Source organism: Ruditapes philippinarum, unplaced genomic scaffold (genome assembly GCF_026571515.1).
Source record: "Ruditapes philippinarum isolate M1 unplaced genomic scaffold, ASM2657151v2 ctg94_1_1_1_1, whole genome shotgun sequence".
NCBI lineage: Eukaryota > Metazoa > Mollusca > Bivalvia > Venerida > Veneridae > Ruditapes > Ruditapes philippinarum.
The window spans coordinates 110349-131987 of record NW_026853837.1 but is presented as its reverse complement, the minus strand read 5'-3'; the positions used below and the strand labels follow the sequence as shown (position 1 = coordinate 131987).

General features: G+C 30.2%; 1 protein-coding gene across 5 annotated transcripts in view; it reads right to left on the bottom strand.

The window, feature by feature from the left end:
• Positions 1-439: 439 nt before the first annotated feature.
• The window catches only part of LOC132738122 (kelch-like ECH-associated protein 1), a 35222-nt gene continuing 14022 nt past the window's right edge, over positions 440-21639 (bottom strand). For 3 of the 5 annotated variants that reach the window (XM_060725550.1, XM_060725552.1, XM_060725553.1), the window contains 4 exons: positions 10244-11588; positions 6466-6671; positions 5098-5274; positions 440-2993 (listed from right to left, as the gene is read on the bottom strand). In XM_060725550.1, the coding sequence (XP_060581533.1) occupies positions 2854-2993; positions 5098-5274; positions 6466-6671; positions 10244-11514 (1794 nt within the window). In that variant the 5' untranslated portion in view covers positions 11515-11588 and the 3' untranslated portion in view covers positions 440-2853. Of the gene's footprint in view, positions 2994-5097; positions 5275-6465; positions 6672-10243; positions 11589-12526; positions 13000-19025; positions 19933-21639 lie in introns of those variants that run through there. The other 2 variants (XM_060725554.1, XM_060725551.1) reach the window with 2 other exon arrangements.

The window sequence follows — 21639 nt, the reverse complement described above, 5'->3', positions numbered from 1 at the left end:
TGTTTGATTATTTGATGTGTTTCTATTTATACCAAGACAAGAGCGCAAGACCATATTTGCAGAGGGTTTCATTTATTTTTGGTTTATAGCATTTTTTCTGTGTCAGTCGTTGGTCGATCTATTTTCAAACTTGTGACAGAGGAAAATACAAATGTACACAGAAGTGGGAATGGTCGTTTCTTTACCAGTGAAGCTACATCACTTTTGGCGAGTTGGTGTTAATTTAAACAGGACAACAATAAAACAATTATCAATAAGGAGGCAGTGTTGTAGTAATGATTTTTTGTAAGTATAATCAAAGTTGACTTCTTCGTCAAAGCAGACTTTAGAACCATTTATGTTTACATGTCAAAATAAAATCAAGTATTTATATATGCATGGTAGAAAACCCTTTAAGCACAGCAACGGTACAATATAATAAAACATAAGAAAGACATAATAGGTTTGATTTCTTTTTTTATTTTTCCTAGTTTTGATCATTTTTGAAAAGCTTTATAATGCTTCAACAAGTTATTATAACAAAACATAGTAATCATAGTGGTAAACATTATAATAGGTAACAATAACATTATGCAGATCTCCAAAAGTGTAACGAACATGATAACATAATAACATGAACAATAAATGTAAACAGTAACTTCATCACATTATCATGTGACGCTGGTATCTCTCCCCCAGTTAACAAAGGGAGCATATGAAAACAGTGTATTCTATAACATGATTATGTACTTCTTGAACATAACTATTCTTATATGGTATAAATCATCATGTTTCTGTTTTTCTAGACAAAACTTTCTCTTAAGTAAATAAATTGTAAAAAGTCTTCAAAATCTTTTTATAAATTGACTGGAAATCTATTCCAACAGCTATATTGGGATATAAAGAATACATTCGTATTTTTGATCAGTTTATTGTATTACCATTTTATATCATAATATATTCGAAATAATCGAAAATTGACAAAAATGGTAAAATTCTGATCATTTTTTAACATTTTAATTTACTATTTCATATTTAACAACTGAAAATTATTCCATCTTGTCTTTCAAATATTGAAAAATCAAAATGTCATTCAGAAATTTATCACACTAGTCAAAACATTCTTTTTTAATTCTTTAAAAAGTTATTAAAAAGAAATAAGAAAGTCACATGATAATTTGTACTTTTTTATAAATAAAAATCATCATGAAAAAAGTCTTACTGTCAAAGAAAACTCCTTAACATATTATGGAGAATGTATTGAGCAGATTTTGGACTTCGTGAACATAGTCCCTCACAATCATTTTTTCTTAATTAAATCACAACAAAGTCAATGCAACCTTGTGCAAATTATGTGTTCTCTGAATAATTTGTTGAACTTCCAATATGAAATATTAAACTATCTATTCATATCAAATTTACATTCAATTCTATAAACAGACACTAAATGTTTTGATTATATAGTGATTGTTGCACATTCAAAATATTGTCTAAAACAATACAGTGTGTGTACATAAATGAAAGCCCATAATTATCTTGTCTAATTTAATATCAGAGAAACCATTCTCTAAATTTTGTTTTATAGTTTTAAATGATTTCAATCAATCATGAAGTCTTTTTGAGACATCATTCAACTGTACCTACACATTGTTACTACACATTGTAACTATAGGCATTGTAATTACATGGCTTTTCAACTTATGAATATGCTAAAAGCAGTACCGTGTCACATGGTGAGCTTAATGTGTCACAGATTTCAAATGTATATAATGGAAGTGAATACATAGAACAGCTGACTGGCCTTAAAATCACGTATTGCCTTCAAAGTCTTTGTATATTCATTAGAACTTACAAAAAAGTAATAGAAAACTCCAGCATTTTTATGTTCAATACTGTTATATATACTTAAAGCCAAATATAACATCCTTAAATTCTTATAAATATATACATATATTTATCTTTTGAAATGCCATATAAATTCATTTGAAGGTAAGACAACATTATTTCAGAATGAAAACATGGACACACTTCTCTCACAGTATTTTAAGACTATTCCATACTACACATATATATATATCATACATGTAAATATATATATGTACAATAGTCATGAAGTTACACACTTTACAATACATAAATCTTTGATGACTAGCTGAGGTTTGTTCGGTTTGGATTGTTCTACATGTCATTATTATATCCCCATTAATGTTCAATATTATATCCTCAATATTCTATCCTCAATAAATGTTCACTACATCCTCCTTTTTCTGTTTCTCACTTTATAGATCAATCCCTCTCTATTCACTTTCAGGTTAGTCTGATCTTATATCAGTTGTATTTATTGGCCATTATAAACTTATGCATTTCTTATCCTGGCCTGCTGCTCTTACAGAAACTGGATTAAAATGTTAAACTTTTTTTCTCATTTCACTTGAATGCTACTTTATATATGAATTTGTACAGTAGCATATATCCATATATCAGTGGGAAATTGTCATAGTTTTCTCTTATATTAAGCCTAATTTCTGAGCAATTTTCACATGATTTTTTTCTTTCTTTCCTTAAAAATTGTTTTTATCTTTGGTGTTGAATGTCTTAAATATGAATTAAAACACAAAATCTTGTTTTAATTCAGTTTTTGTTTGTTGTATTTATGGTTTTGTTGTAAGAGCTACACTGGAATAATAACATGCTACAAGGTAGCATAATCAGCTTTTGGTCAATGGTTACACACTATGTGGGGAGATTTGATGTTTCAACATACAATAGTCCAATGTTTCTTCATTTTTATATCAGTATGGGGTTTTGTTTCTTTCTTTTCACATATATTTTCAATTTTATTTCAGTATTATATTCCTCTATGACTTATTGCTATCAGCTGCCGACAGGTTCAGCACCGACGGCGACTCCATGACCACTACGTCCACATGTCATGTAGGAAACATCCGTCCACTCATCTTTATCAGGATCATAACACTCGACTGTTGACAAGAAATCATTACCATCATAACCACCTGAAATAAACAAGAGGGCCATGATGGCCCTAGATCGCTCACCTGAATTATCAAACTCATCCAAACAATTACCTAGACAAGCATTCTGACCAAGTCTCATGACAGGTGAGTCAAAAATGTGACCACTACAGTGTTAACAAGGATTATCCATATTTGAGCAGTGCGACCTAGTTTTTTACCCAGGTGACACATATTCAAACTTGACCTAGAAATCATCAAAACAAACTTTCAGACCAATTTCCAGGATACTTGGATCAAAATAGTAGCAACTAGAGTTTGTTAACAAGATTTTTCTATTTTTAGCTCCGGTGACCTAGTTTCACATGCGATTTCGAACTCATCCAAGCAATTACCTAGACAAACATCCTGACCAAGTTTGATGATAATTGAGTCGAAAATGTGACCACTAGAATGTTAACAAGGTTTTTCCATATTTGGGCGGTGTGACCTAGTTTTTCATCCAAGATGACCCATGTTCGATCTTGACTTAGAAATCATCAAAACAAACTTTCAGACCAATTAACAGAATATTTGGATCACAACAGTAGCCACTAGAGTGTTAACAAGATTTTTTCTATTTTTAGCTCCTGTGACCTAGTTTTTTCATCCGAAATGTCCCATGTTCGATTTATTCCCAGCAATGACCTAGACAAGTTTCCTGACCAAGTTTGATGACAATTGAGTCAAAATTGTGACCAACATAGAGTGTTAACAAGGTTTTCTATTTTTAGCTCCTGTGACCTAGTTTTTTCATCCGAGATGACCCATGTTCGAACTCATCCGAGCTATCACCTAGACAAGCATCTTGATCAAGTTTGATGATGATTGATGCAAAAATGTGACCGCTAAAGTGTTAACAAGGTTTTTTCTATTTTTTAGCTCTGGTGACCTACTTTTTCATCCGAGATGACCCATGTTCGAACTCATCCAAGCTATCAACTAGATAAAGCATCCTGACCAAGTTTGATGATGATTGATGCAAAAATGTGACCACTAGAGTGTTCACAAGGTTTTTCTATTTATAGCTCCGGTGACCTAGTTTTTCATCCGAGATGACCCATATTCGAACTCATCCGAGCTATTATCTAAACAAGCATCCTGACAAAGTTTGATGATGATTGGGTCAAAAATGTGACCACTAGAGTGTTCACAAGGTTTTTCTATTTTTAGCTCCTGTGACCTAGTTTTTCATCAGAGATGACCCATGTTCGAACTCATCCAAGCAATTGACTAGACAAGCATTCTGACCAAGTTTGATGATGATTGGTTCAAAAATGTGACCACTAGAGTGTTCACAAGGTTTTTCTATTTATAGCTCCTGTGACCTACTTTTTCATCCGAGATGACCCATGTTCGAACTCATCCAAGCTATCACCTAGACAAACATCCTGACCAAGTTTGATGATGATTGGGTCAAAAATGTGACCTCTAGAGTGTTCACAAGGTTTTTCTATTTTTAGCTCTTGTGACCTAGTTTTTCATCCGAGATGACCCATGTTCGAACTCATCCGAGCTTTCAACTAGATAAGCATCCTGACCAAGTTTGATGATGATTGAGGCAAAAATGCGACCGCTAGAGTGTTCACAAGTAATTGTGGACGGCCGGACGGACGACGGACGACGGACGACGGACGACGGACATTCACCGATCCTAAAAGCTCACCCTGAGCAAGCTCAGGTGAGCTAAAAAGCACAGATTAATCTACAGTCATATCTACAGTCATATAATAAATGACTATACTTAGCAAATCATCGTTATCATTTTCTTCAGACTGTACTGCCTCAAAATTAACTTGCCAAATAAGAACTCAAACAAACATTTTCACAGTTTGTTGTAATTATGCAACTGACTTCACGGTGCTAGATGAATAGCCCTATCACATGATCAGTAAAGGCATTTTCAATGCAGATTATGGCATTGACAAATGAAAGTGATTCATTATATTAAAAAATTTATTTATTAATCAAAGTAGCATTTACAGTGTCAGCTGTTCATTGAAATATGTTTTAGATCAAAAGCAGCAACTTTTCCAGCAGGAAATATTTCTTTCTATTAAACAATTATAAATTTTGCTTCTTTAACTGATTTCAAAAAATTCTGTACCTAAAGCATAAAGTTTTCCACCAAGTACAGCCACACTTAGAGCACTACGTGGACTTCTCATAGGGGCTACAAACTCCCATTTATCTGTCATAAGACAATATCTTTCTACTGTACGTAATTGACTGGTACTGTCATACCCTCCAACAACATACACACAACCATCCAGGGACGTACAACCTGCAATACAAACATACATTGTTTAACATTTTTATATTTGATCTAATACAATTTGTTCATACCAGTAAGGGAGGTAACTTTGTTCATCCTCCTAAGTTTATTTAAAGGGAGATCAACATGTAAAGTTTACCTACAGGACCTTGTTGACATTTAAACACTAATTAAAACGTGTAACCCAGTAAATAGAGTATCAATGTTATAACACATAAACCTAAACATATCTTGTTAAATGCAACCAAATGTCAAATGTAAAACTGATCTGGAAGTATCCATCAATCACTGTCACTTCATAATGCGTCATTTCCAGTGAGGGACACAAAAAAAAAATCACAATTTTTTGAAAATCATGATACAAATAATGAATCTCTGACCAAAAAGTTAACAATGAATCATTCACACTTTAACATCAGAAATTTACCTATCATTGACCTGTGACATATGAAATCCATTGATAATTACCAGTATCTATTTTGTTTCATCTAAATAAAAAGTAAATCATTTTTATCAAAAATTTCTTTCTTTTTTTAAAAAAAAATTCTGGAAATAATGAAAATAATCATTTAAAAAATATTATAAATTCAAGACTGAACAATATCTTAAGAAATAATTTTTTAAATAGTTTTAACAACTCATACATACATAACAATTGAATTTGGAGCAAACCACTTTTATAAATGGACCTACTTTCAGGACAAATAACAAACCTCACAATTTCACTGGAAACTGATTTTAATTTTTGTCATGATCAAAAAAAACCTTTCTAGTAAAACAATAATATGTTATCTGAGATATCAAGTTTCAAATTTCTGTCTTATTTCTAGATTATACAACTCACTGAAAATGTTCATTTTTGCCTCAGTATTGTAAATTAAACAAGCAGGATAATTGGAAAATGTTACATCTGCTACTAGTTTTATATAACTGTTTGTGTAAACTTATTTCACTTTGAAAACAAAGCAAAATTTTTCTTTCATCCAGACTTTTTTTATCTTGCTAAAAAAAATTAAATATGTATAAATGGCTAACCCTGCTTTGAATTTTTAATTTTGATGAATTCCGAACTAAAATGCTGAAATTGACAGTATTTTCAAGTCAAATTGCATTGATATACAATACAGACTCCCCTGTTCTATATTGATGATATAGGCAGGTCACTATCTCAACATTTAGAGAGAGGTAGAAGTGACTTACCAGCACCACTTCTTGTTGTATTCATAGGTGACACATATGACCATTCATCATTTTCTGGATCGTATCTTTCTACACTTTTTAAGCGCTGTTGACCGTCATACCCTCCTACAGCAAACAGAAGTCGATTAACACACGCCAGACCTACGCCTATACGCCGACTGTTCATTTGGGCAATTTTCTGCCATTTGTCTAGATCTGGATCATATCTGAAAAAAGATGATAATAACAGTACATCAACTAATTAAAAATCACAGGTTTTTTTCTGTATCAATATCATCATTTTCATAACCATGTGAGGGGAAAATTTGTAGCAATTTTCTTTATTGAGAATATAGTTCAAGGGGTTATTCTATGGATGGTATATCATCGAAAGATATCAAATAGAAATATATGTATCTGAAAATATATTTAACCTTTTTTTCAGATGAAAATGGACAAAAACAGAGTGCAAGACCAAAAAACTTTTATCATATATTATCTGTTTAACACACAAAAAAAGAAAAGAAGAAAAAGATTGATAATAAGAGATTTCTCAAAAAAAAAAGAAAAAAAAAGAAAAAAAAAAGAAAAAAAAAGAAAAAAAAGATTTTATAAAAATTTAAAAGTGCAGTGCATGTTAGATATCCTCATTGAAACAATAATGACACCAGATGGCATATGCTACTTGAAACTTCCCAAGTTTTAAAATAAATCTTAATCCTATACTTGTTGAAAATAAAAAGTTAATTTTAAATCATTTTGACATATGAACTTAATTTCAGTATTTTGCATTGTTACATATATATTTTGCTGTAGACACCTGGTATACACAGAAATATATCAAAACATTCAGGTGTCCGACATTTGGTCAATAGTGTGTCAACTTTATTTTAATGTCCATATTCAAACATACAGGACAATACATTAAACTCTTAAATCGCCTCAAATAGGCTTACAACGCATTACAGTAATAAAGTATTATAAAGAAAAGTGGCGTTATGCAACTTAATTTTAATCTGACTGCCCTTATTTTAGTACCTGACTGACTGATGTAAAGATACCATAAAAACTTGGGGAAGTTTTTATACCATTTTAATTTTTCAATTTTATCAATAAAAGGACTTAAATGTAATCTATTGTATTGTAGAAAAGTAGTTTTCCACTTTATATTTTTTCCCGCTGTAGACGTTTTAGTTTATTTTAAGGAAATATACTGAAAGTTTGCATTTACAAAATATAATTATATTCTTTAAAATTACAGCATCTTAACAATAATGCTAAAAATTAAAAAAGATCTTGTATTAATTTATTTTTGTATTTGACTGCACTACAAAGTTATGATCATCACAAGAGCAGAACATGTCAAATCAAATTACTTGAATGCTTAAAATTAGAACATGCTGAGTTGACTTCAATAAAGGATAAAATCTATCTTAAAAGTACAAAAAACAACAAACAACAAAACAAGGAGTATTCTCACTATTCTGAGATTCAACACCTCTACTGATATTCTCCACAAAGAAAAAAGTACAAAATAATCATATTTCACACAACTAAAATATCAACTATGGTTTAAGCATTGATTCTGTAAAAGTTCATTTTGTAAAGTTCTAAAACAGTAGCATATTATCTATGTTTTTATGTAATTTCAAATCTTATTTTCATCTTTTTTTTTTATTTATTAATTTTTTTTAACTATATTCTTTGCGAATATCAAATGAATGGTGTAGCAGTTAAAATTTCACTCAGATCTAATTTGTATTAATCTTTTACACCACATTTTTTTTCCAAAGACCTCTTGAACATTTTTTTGATGTTTGGTGTAAAATATAATAGTTATAGAGTTAATGATATAATTATTGAGATTCTTTTTCATGACATGAAATTTTTTTTTATCTCTCTGTTTATTATACTACTGACTTGAAACAAAATTTCCGTGTGTTTTAGCAAAGTCATTATATTATAATGTAATCAAACTTCAAGTCTTTATCAATACAAAACGCTCATTAAACAATTTATAGGTCCCGTTATCTGATATGAAGTCATGTATTCAAGTTGGTGTCAAATCAATTCAGATTACTACACCAGAAACAATGGCTGATAATGCTGTGCCAAATAATCTCCTCCTTTCTTACAATCAGTGCCTTACACAGCAAATTCTGCCCTATAAGTCATTGTGTGGTCAACTTTAAATTATCTTATGATTTTGTATTTCTTCTTTTTATTCACTAATATAGAAAAAATATTTTTATTTTATTTTTATTTTTAATTACTAAAGAAGAAAAGTTGGTAACTATATAACATTACTGTGTAAACAAAAGGTTGATCTTTTTTATTTTCTCCCTCACTTACGTTCGTCCAAAAATTAAACAATTATTTGCTATACTTGACAAGGAAAAAACAAAGACTATATCGGGTTAGAAGGCTGTTTGCTACTTTTCTATCCTTCCAACAGAAAAAACTATTTTTTTAATTTAAGATAATTTTATATATTCACAATCTGAGTGTCTTGTTACCATCATTTATTTCTACATCACTTTTAAATATAACAAGAGAAATAAACAAAATCTTGAAATTCTTTTTATGTTAACAAATCAATATTTCTGTTACTTATGACTCTTATATTACAGTGAGTATGACAGAAAAATAATGAAAATAATAAATTAGTGTATAGATTGACCTGTCATCACTATGTTACACTAGGTATGACTTGCAAATCTTTTGTTAATAACAACAGTAAAATATTGCCGATAATGACCATTATGAACTATCGACATAAATGGCTGAGAGTGAAGTTATAAGATCATCATAAATGCCATTACATGTCAGTAACAGTCATCCTCTAGTATTATCATAACTTTATACTCAGTTTATGATATATCTGTCTGACCATCTGTCTCAACATGTACAACAAACACTTCTCCTACTAATAAAATGATATTCTGTCTGTGGCACACCTTTGTCAATTAACAGTTACTACACTAAATATCTTAAATGGACTTTTCCATCTTTCTATAATTATTGACTAAACCATTCATTAAATTTAGGGAAAATTTCGTAATATGTACTGACTAAATAATAAACAGATCAGATGACACGGGTGTGCTTGCAGATATTGGTCTATACTGGTCGTATGGGTAAAACCTGTAGCAACCAATAGGCTAAGGTTTAATAACAGTAATGTGAAATTTCTATATTTTAAAAAATAAAGATTTGTGAAAATATTATATTTGCAAGAATCATTATATTTAAAAACTTTGAAGTTGACAGTTCCTATTTGTCTTAATCAATTCAAAATAAAACATATAAACAAACCGCATATATACTTTTAACTTCTGTTTATGCAAACTAAATAACTATTATAATTATTTACAAATTATATCACACCAGAAGATATTTATTATTAAATTTGCTGTCTCTACACATTTTTCTTTATAGTTGTTTATTTTATTTAGGTTCATAGCAGGACCATTGTTATTTCTAACATGAAGATTTTATAACCGATTTATTTTACCATCTCTTTCCCTCTCTCTTTTTTTTCATCTAATTAGATTTTTTTTTTCAAATTGAAAAAAGCTTAAGAATTTTCAAAAGATATTGTACAGGATGAACTTTACGTCAGGTCTTGTGAAAATCTTGTAGTAACAATTATTTACAGCTAACTGTTTTGCTATTTCAGAACTGGTCAGAAAAACAGATGTGAGTTTTCATTTGTTTTGTTAACAATGTTGTGTTTTATGAATAGATATAGGACATAGAGAGTTATGAAGGTATCTTGTAGACTAGACATTTTACCCACCTTTCAGCTGAATTATGATGAATCTGTCCCTGTGAGCCACCCACAGCATATATCATATTGTCCATTGCACAAACCCCAACTCTATTTCTAGGCAGTATCATGGGACATCTCTGTACCCAACAGTGTCTATACTGATCATACATATCCACTGAATTTGAATCTAAGTTACCCTCAGAAGAATTGTTTCTACCTCCAACAGCATAGAATGAACCTTTCACTGTACAGCCACACAAGCCACTGCGTGGTGTCGGTAGATCAGGAAGTTTTAACCACTGATTTGTCTGTGGATTATAACATTCAAAATTACTTAAAGACTGTCTTAAATATCCTCCGGCAGAGAAAATCACTAAAGGTGCGCAAGGTTTTCTTGGTTTTTCCGGACAAACCTGATGTAATTTTAGCCCTTGGAAAATTCGAGACAAATATTCTTGGCACTGGGGCATTTTCTTTAAAACAGTACAATGATTCAACTGCTTTTCTAAAAAATTTGGGGATAAAAAGTGGCACCTAACAGCAGACAACATATTTTCTAATTTACACAGTCTTTTTTCTGTGTCATGTTGCACCCATCGTATCACAGCATTGAAAACTTCTGATTCACACTTTACATTTAACTCATCATGTTTAATTAAATTAACTAATTGAGATGATGTTAATTGTAAAAATTCATCACATTTGATGACTTCTGAAAAGTGTTTATAAATATATTCTCGGGCCTTTGTCTCAAGGTCTGTGCAGCCATGTTCGCTAGCGAAGTCCGTTATTCCGATACAGTTACTAGCATCAAGCTGCTGTTCTAAAAATACACTACACGCTTCAACAACGTGATTCATTTGGAACATAGTAGCTGCCGGTAAAAGATAGCACACATTTTGTTCGCTTACTCTAATTTCTGCAGTGTATGCGAAGTCTATTAAAACTGACAGTGTGCACGGATGGATTCCGTGCAGCGGGATTATGCTCATTTCCTCCTCCCTCATGCCGCCGGTAAACATTGCACGGAAGTATGAACTTGATGATGCTAACACTATTTTATGACACACAAATTTTTCTTCTCCAACTAATAACGTTACATCACACAATTTTTCAGATCTACGCAAAGTGTTCATGATTTCTAATGCTTCTTTTGGATGCTTCGTTATAGTAAAGTGCATATTTCCATCAGATTTCTCTGTGGTAACAGGCCGTGGCCTGTAGCAGGATGAGAACCCCACCCTATCATTGATCTTTTTCTCAAATTCCGTCAGCTCTACGTCAGTGTTACCCTGCATTTTGGTCGCTGTAGTTGCTGAACTTTATAAAAATGGATCTAGAAGATAGAATATCTTCATACTCTGTAGGGATTCTGAAATATAAATAAAATGTCATTCAATATAAAACATTTACTACAATATATTATTATATATATTAATAGCCAAAAACATCAACTCTTCTTTGTATAAAAACATTTGAGAATAAGATTTTTAAAGTAAGTTTTGTATTTCTCAGTTTTATTATTTTGCCAAATTTATATTTACTACCTTATATCAAGTATACCCTCATTTTATTCTGAAAATAACTATAATTTACATGAAATTGTCTAAAATCAAATCTTTCTTTCATGAACTATGTTGAACTTTAACTGAAACATGCATATGCATTATTATCCATTACAACCAACCACTTTTTGCCCGGATGTTTCACCATTTTTGTTTTATCAAATATCATACGCCCATTTCTAAACATTCTTAACAAAATTCTATTTGTTTTTTTGGGGTTTGCTTTTTTTTCCATTAATTTGTTTTATAAAATCATTAACAATATGTTTTCATATTTAATATTAAGTAATGACTTTCACAAACTTAGAGCGATTTTTTTTAAATATAATTTTATTTTTTTAGTAAATGTAAAAACACACCTCTGTTATCTTGTTGTAATTATTAATCAAATAATCAATGTTCATATAAAAGACAACATAAGTTCCACCAAAATTCTTAATATTTGGGAACAGAAGTTCATTTCAAATATCCATTTTGTGTATTAAAATCTAAAATTCAAATAAATAATTAATGATTTTTTTTTCATGATGAATAAATTAAAATTTAACTCATGAAAAATTTAAATTTTAATTAAATTAAAATAATTCCTGAAAATGACTTAATATGAAAATAAAGTTATAATCTATTGCAATTAAATACCAACTGTATCTATAATAACAAAACAGATATTTTAAATCCATTAATTATTTAAGTATTAAAGAAAAGATAATATTGTAAAACAACAAATTAATTAATTAATTCTTACCAGTAAACACTAAAATCAGATTTTTAATAAAATCATTAGAATCCATTCATGAGACATATTATCCATTTGTATTTAATTTTTGTATTGTTATTTCTTTTTTATTCACAATTTTTCTATAAACTCCAACAAAATATGTCCAACAAAATATTCATATTATTTAAAATAAACATTTTTTTTTCTTATTTAACTTTTTTTCAATATGAAAAAGTTAATTTCTTATTTTTTTTTAAGTATCCTCTCTTAAACGATGGAAAATAGAATCGCGAAATCGCGACTAGTATTTTAAGATTTCATAATCCAATACAATGTGTACAGCATGAACTTCTACTTGATAATACCGAAGTAAACCCTGTCTACCAATCAGCTACAATACAGCCATACCAAAATATTGGAGCTCTTTCATGTGTGGCAAAAATTATATACAGGTGTGTCATTCAATATAGCTTATAGAAAACCGGGTCATATAAAAACAACTATAAGATATTGGTAGTTGACTGGTATCAGATATTGGTAGTTGACTGCTGCTTTTGTGTATAATGATTTGCAGTTTTTCGGCCTTCCTTGAAACTGAAACACAATATATTGATGATTCAGATTTCATGGGTTTTTCTTTTTAAGTTTACTTTTTATCAACATTAGATAAAAATAAGTCAATACAGCATATGAGCAAATGATGTTCATTTCTTGTTTTCCTTGTTTTTACACTTAAATATATACAAGTTATTAATTATTATGAATTATTAATAATTAATAAAATTGATCATATAATAATTTAACTCAAAAACACAATATTTTATTCCATCATTTCATTTAAAACTTTTCTCAAAGCATCTTATATTAAATAAACAAGATTATATTCAAGTATATAACATTTAAAGTTATCTAATTCATTAACATTTGATTGACTTTAATGCCATCAATTTATTTTTGTACTTCAACTTTCCAAGACTTCTAACTATAAATAAACAGGAAAAACGTCTATATAATGATTGTCAGTAAATAAACAGTTTGTATATTGTCTGTATACATTGACTCATTAAAGTTAGCAAGGTTTAAGAAAAAAATGCTTAGATTATCTCAATTTGAATAAGCACACATAAGAACATCACAAAAATCTTTTTTTTACACACTTATTAAATTATTTAAAGGAAACACTGATTAGCACTGCTAGTAAAGCCTCATTCTAGTAAAAGTTTGTTTCTAAAATCAGTGGGTAAATGTTTCATTAAGATTGTAACTCCATCCCTGCCACCACTAAATTTGAAATATAGCTTTATCTGCCCTCTTTGTATAAATTATATAAAGTATCTTTACAACATAAAATATCATGTTTTATGGCATTTGAGGTAATATTTCTGGAGACTATGAAATACAAAGCAATGTCATTAAAATTGCATTTTATACTTTTAACATATTCAACATGAACTTGTATACAAACAAAACTATTAGTTACTCCAGTATCACCTCTTTTTTACAGTAAATTTATAACATATTGTCGGTGAGATACATGTATAAGACTGCAAAAATTTTCATAAAACATATGACAAATTATACAGTTCAAGACTTCTGAAAAAGCATAGAAATGTATTTTGAACATTGAAAATCTCAATAATATATAATAATAATAATTTTACAGTGAGTATAATGGCAGATCAAGAAATAACAGGATTACAGAAAATTTAAACACAGATGAAACAAATTTTTAGGAAGTTCTGTACTTGCTTCGTCAATGAAGATTTTTTAAACACAGAAAAGTCCCTTAAATTTATTTCAGCCGAAACACGCAATAACCTGGTTTCAATTTAAAATTTACATGACCAAATCTAGATCAAATGTCACAAAAAGAGAGCAATATCATGTCTAAACTTCATAAAACATTTATACCTAACCATGCAGCAACAGGAATGACTCAATCCTTTTTTGGAAAAGAAGAAAAATACTTGAGGAAGATAAAGTTGTAGTTAAATATAGAACAGGAGCTGAGAGAGTATATTCACATATCCTTGAGGTAATTCGTTTTGGCTAACATGAAAAAATTACCCTGATTAAATTCACAGTATAAAATAAACTTTGACAGAGAATTCTCGTATTGTATTTACTAATTTGAATATAAGTCACATAAACATGAATATCTGTTTCAGACAATAGAAGAATATAATGTAATATAAACTGTAATCTAGGCCGTATTTTGTAGATATATAATTATGTGAAATGAAACATTATAAAGAATGAATACCATCTATGGTATCTTAAATAAAAAGAATCATTTTAAATCTTTATCCGGTGAAATTTTTTTGTAAACATTCAAGATTTCTATGTTTTATAACATCGCTAATAGTATAGTCAGGTCAGACTGTAGGGATTGTGCAGGCTCGGTTTGTACTCCATTGTTGGTGACTCAATTTTACTAAGTCAATATTGTCTATATCAACTGATACATGGTAATTGAACACTCACCTCTGAAACTATATTATTAAAATTACTACATAAGGCTAGAGATGGCTTCAAAAATTCAGTAACAAACAATTGTACAGACAACGTAGTAAGGTCATATAACTGTACAGTTTGATTAGAATTGGTAATATTGTCACAAAATTAACACTTGGGTTTTAAACTTTTTAATACAGATATAGTGAATTATAAAAAGTTAGGAAGTTTCTTTTTTTAAAACAAGACCTGTATCAATGTATTAGCATACATTACAAGGCACTATTCCAACATGTTCATGTAAAATCTTTGTAGGGGAGCATTAAATTGTAAAGTAATTATGTATTCTATTGTTTATCATTAGAGATAGGTTATATCAAATAATGTCAAATAGATTTTGTAGCATTCAATGAGACATTTAAATTAATTAAATACTAACATATCAAATAATGATACTATCTTTATACATGTTCATAATGACATATTCGAGTAATAGAACATTTAATTACACATTTCTTAATTTATGATCTAAAATCTTCACAATTCATCTTGCCTATAATGGTCAATCCTAAAAAATTGTTAGCCATGTTACAAAATTTGTATTTTCAATAAAAAAAAAATACTAGAAATTTGGCAAATTTTGCAATCTGCATGCCTGCAAGATAAAGGTACTGTATCAAACAGCTTCTACTGACCCTAGGCTCATTGAAATATCATGTCATAGATATTAGGGATGGAGAATGTTGAGGCCAGCAAATTATATAATAATAAATTATATAAGCCGCGTCACGACAAAACCAACATAGTGGGTTTGCGTCCAGCATGGATCCAGACCAGCCTGCGCATACGAGCAGTCCAATCAGGATCCATGCTGTTCGCTTACAAACCCTATTACAAGTAGAGAAACTGATAGCGAACAGCATGGATCCTGATCAGACTGCGCGGACGCGCAGGCTGGTCTGGATCCATGCTGGTCGCAAACCCATTATGTTGGTTTTGTCGTGACACGGCTCATATATACTTATTGATGGCTCAAATCATCTCACTATCCTGTATATTGAAGGTGAGTTTATTCAGTACAGTCACAGACACTAAACTAATCTCAGTATCAACTTACACACACACAGTACCAACAGGTAAGTAAGTGGGAGATGACTAAGCAAAAATCTTGAAGGAATAATCAATAAAAGGAGAGAATAGTTAACTGAAAAATAATGTAGCACATCTCTAAGAACCATAAATAATATATCATTTATATACTCTTAATAACATGCCTTACCTCTGACATTATATGCAAGACATCCATGTCATCTTTCTTTTTATATAATTCATAGATATGTTTAAAAAAAACATGTGATGTATATGTATAAGGAATTCTTTTTCAAGCTGATAAGTTGGTTATCAGTCCACCATTAAAACAAGAAATTTCTTGTTCACAAAATCTTTTAATCTTTCTTTAATAAAGGATGTCCTCAAGGTGAAATATGTTCGAAATTATCTCATTTAAGAGAAAGAAAAATAGATCAATGTAATCAGTGTCTTTAAATAATACAAAAACTGACTGCTTTTTGCTAATTTCTTAAATTGCGCTTATCAAATACAAAAGAGTCATGGAGACTTCTTTTTCATTTTCAAGCAACATTATAATTATGCAAATTTTGGCCACTCCTCTTGCAGCATACAATTTTAAAGACAACAATTACTAAGCATGGAAATTGGAGCACAAGAGAAGTGCTGGTACATTATAGCCACCTGCAGTCCATAACCAGGTCATGCTTGAGCCGTTATCCTTCTAAAGTGTCCTTTCTGTATATTGTGACTTTGAAGATAACAGAAATACAAGCAGCCACCTTGTTTTTAAGATGGATTAAAAATTTGGCCAAATGGAAAGTTTGTAAGTTTCAGTGATCTTGGCCCAGTCAATATGAAACTCCAGCCATTGGAGGTAGTTATACATGTTATACTACAAATATGTAAGTATCAGTCTATTAATGAAGCAGTTCCATGTAAAGGTAAGTGTTATTTAGATAACACAAGTACATGTATATTTATGCAGTGTTACTAATTTATATTAACCATTTTTATATGCAGATGAATGAGATGAATGTATTATTAAATCAACTATCTTTAGTTTTTTTCAGCAACAGGTAACTAGTAACAATAAAACTTGGCAAATATCTTAATTGTGACATTGTTATATGGAAAATTACAAATTAACGTCTTCAAGGCATGCAGAATTGTGTCTATTGTTGTCTTCTAAGTTGGAAAAATGTCAAACTAATTTTACAACTTTTCGTTCAAATGTATAGGCTCATTTGCCAAAAAAATGTATACATCAAAACTGTTTCAATAATATTTTATCAAGGACTTATAGTAATAACTTTAACACACAAAAAAAACATTTGTTCAAAAATATTAGCAAAGTCTTGTAAGAATCCTGAAAATTTAATTTCTATTTGAATATTTTAATCTATCAAAATAACAGTCTTTATTTAAGAACTTTATCAATCTGAAAACGGTATTGTATCTGATAAACATTGCTATCATTTAGATTCACTGATAAAAGTATAATTGCTAGCAGTTATACCAGGTAAAATATTCTCAAACAAAGTGATAACAACACCAAGTGATCTGTAAATAAGTTTGATTATGACGATAATGAACGAGAGAAAAAACTGCAGAGTCATTCAATGTCCAATACTAACGACGTCATTGACTACTCCAAAGCCAGGTAAATAAATCTAGCTCTGTAAACCATAGATCAATAATACAGTAAATAATTATTGTCTTCATACTGGAATATGAAATCACTGTTTTTATGTGGGTGAGAGAGAATAATAGCTGTTAATATATAACTGAAACATTTCTAAAGGATAGGTATATGATCAGAGAGTATTAATACTGAAGTACAAGTAAATCAAAACCATTACCTAAATGGTCTGGAAAATTCCATCTTATACAATCTATTACACATGTATTAATATTTTAATGTTTTCATTTTTTTAATTCTTTAAAGTTTTACCGCCAGCTGAATTTTTTTTTCTCCAAACATGTACCCTAGTAGTGTCAGAAAGGTCATTATTTAATGTCTATAAGCACACAACTGTCTCTGCTAGTTTCCTGTAATGATATTAACTTTACACATATAAGAATGCATTTATATTCTAAATTGAAAATTCTTACAAAATAATTCTTAATAAAACATAAGAATTTCACAAACTACTGTTTTATTATCACATTTCTCTGCAGTTACAATATTCATCCATCATAACTTTAAGTCAAATGATATTCTAGCAAAACTTTTCTCCTCATAGGTTTTTTTCCACACAAAAAAAAACAACAAACTTACATTTCTGCACTCTATACCTTCTAACAAAAACACTATTTCATTGTTTTTATCATTAATTACATAAAAACAGCTGTTTATAAACAAGTAATATGTGTTTTCAAATGTCCAGGTGCATTAATAAACTCCCATCCATCATGTAATAACGCCAGTTTTAATTGATTTATTACCTAACAGTTTAAATGCATTCTGCCCACCATATTCATCTGTCCTTTCTACCACTACCTTTAAACTTACAACAGCTATTAACTAAATACTTCTACAATAATCTGTTTGATGTTTTTAAACTACATGGCAATCATACTTACAAAACTTATACTTGATGATGTTTTAGTCTGAATTTAGATTGACATTTAAGGATAATGTCTGTTGCTTAGATCAAACATGAATAATCTTACTAATCCAGGTGAAAATGATATATCACATTATTTCATCATAGTCTATCCACAACCTCTATTGAAACATGCCAAAAATTACATTGGGAAAACTTAAAAAAAAATAGCAACCATTTTTTTCAGTAAGCCATTGATAAACTTTTTTTTATTCTTTGCATTATATTGTCTGTCAAAACTGAACTTGTCTTTTATTTACATGTATTGTCATGTATCAATATACATGTATATCCAACAACCTTATCTCAATCCCCAAACAGAGAGGACACGATCTTCTTAAAAAAAAAGTTAACATTAGTAATTTTTTTTAACCAAATAAAAGTTATCCACTTACCGTGTAGAAAGTTCACACTTTATATGACCGAGTTATAACAAAGCTGGTATTGTTTCATAATCTTGTTTCATTTTAACACGTCAAATATTAAATACAACATCCTAGTAATTCCTCCGCCACTATTTCATTGATGAAATACAAGCTCAAGCGTTAAATGCAATAAAAAATGAATGAATGGGTTACATGTAACAAACACTTTCTGCTAGCACACATTGGCTGCTTGCATGTTAAACTGATTTCAAACACCTTAAACTGTTCAGAATTATTTAAATGAGCCATACAAGGAAAATTCATTCTGAATAAGAATTGGTATGCAAATCTTATGAAGTGTTATTTATCAATAACCTAGATTGAGATAAACGCAAAGACATTCCTTATTATCTATCGGTAATGTTTACCTAACTGCATGAATACGCGGATATCTTGCGCATCAATAGTGCAGTGAACGTGAGTTCGTCGGTTGAAAGTAAACATTACCTCGGATTTAAATTTAAAACATTGGTGTAAGGACATTTTAAGATATGACAGGTAGGTATTTTATAAAGGTAAGTACTTGGTAGAGCAAGCATTTACGCCCTATTGAGATTTAACATATTCACTACTACCACTGAAACAAATTTAAACCCTAATTACTTTTCATTATTGATTTGTTAAGTTGAAGGTCAAGGTCGCATTTGCTTCACGTTCGCTATGACACAAGCAGAATTGATATTAAAATTGAACAATGATTAATGTAATAGCTGATAAAACAGACAGGTGAGGGGGAATGATACAGCTTTTTGTAATCATCACGGGCACAGCTTGGCTCAATTGGCTCACCATAAAGGGTACAGGGCAACTAACTCAAGACTTAACAATTTTATCATGACTTTACTGGCTTTATAAATTTAGAAAATTAAACAGTTTCCAGACACATTTTTTACATTATAACTTTAAGGTCTATTGGACTGATGGTTTAAATCATTAATGAAAAATATTATAAACAACATAATTATAATTAATCTATACCAATTAATTAAAAGTACACTGATTAAACTATGACAATTTTTGTACTGCATTTAGGGTTTGACAATTGTATTGTTGTCTCTTACATTGAACATTTATTTGACAGCACACTCCACTTTTCTCCGTGCCGGATAGTATGACAAAAAAAAAGAGTAGAAAAGGGGCATATCTTTGCAAAAGTACTTGGCAATATTACCTGCATTTCTGGTAATCACCTACCTTAAGTTTGTGCTAATTATCTGTGATGGTTTTTTGAGAAAGTAAGGAAATCATTCTTAGAAAACAAGGTGTCATAACAAAAATTTGCCCCAAAAGGGTTAAAAGTCTATAAACATATGTGTTATTAAAAACATGCAGAGTGAGGTGTGCCTAGTGGTTAAGGTGTTGGCCTCTAAATCCAGGGTAATTGAACATAGTAATTTAGGACCGAACTCATGTTGCAACATTACATGAAATCCCTCATATAACAAAGCTGATGAGATGGAAGCAGAAATAAATTATGTTTAAACTCACAATGATCTAACACGAATGGCAATTAAGTTAACCTTTTACCCCATGAGCATATTGTGAAAAATGGCCATTTTCATTGAAAAGCCTCCTGTTACAAGTTCAAACTGCTATGAAACTATGAAAAATGCTTCAATACTGATGAAACTTGGCACAAATGTTGACTGGACCATAGCCACTGTAACAGCATGCTCAATCATAAATTTCCTGTTACCATGGCAACGGGGGGACGTCTCAAAATTGCCAAAAATCACTATTTTGCATTGTTTTTTCCATCAAAACGGATTTCAAAGTGCTGCAACTTCTCAATGAATTGAGATAGAGTAATAGGCTTTTCAGCATCGGTTACTAGTTACCCTAAGATCGACCTGAGGCCACTTTTAGCCTGTCACATGTCCAAAATTTTCTTGTAGATGAGGGGGACTACAGCCCCACTTCAATCCCCCCCCCCCCCCCCCAGAAAAAGGGGTCATTTTTTGTTTTTGGGGCCTAAATATGTCATTTTTTCACTGTTTCAGGTCTCAAAAGAGGGGGGGGGGGTGCAAAAAGCCCTCAAAACACGTTTATATGAGGTAAAAGGTTAAACAGGTTGTAGAAAAAGGCTTTATGCAATGATGTTCATAATTATGATGCCAAATTATTCATTCAATCATTTACTTATTAAGAAAACTATATATAATTATCAACCCTTTCTGCCAATGATTTGATTTGAGGAACATTACCCATAAGATACATGTATGAAACTTGAAGATACTGATTTAACCTAGTCAAAAGCACTTTGTCAAAAAATACAGAAATTTAATTATTCTGATAGTAATTAAAAAGAGTAGAATTTTTATGGAAAAAAAAATGGTACACTTTGCACAATAATGAATTCAAATATTTATACAGTTGTAATCTTCTCTGTAGTGTAATATTTTACAAGTATTATAACACAAAACAAACGAAAGTGATCAAATTTTCTGTCAACCCAAAATCATGTTTTCAGTACAAAGGCATTCTGCAAGTGTCCAGTTAAATAAATACTTAATTAACGTAAAACATAATTCAAATAAATCAATTGTACCACAATACAATAATAATAATTGCTACAATAATATAC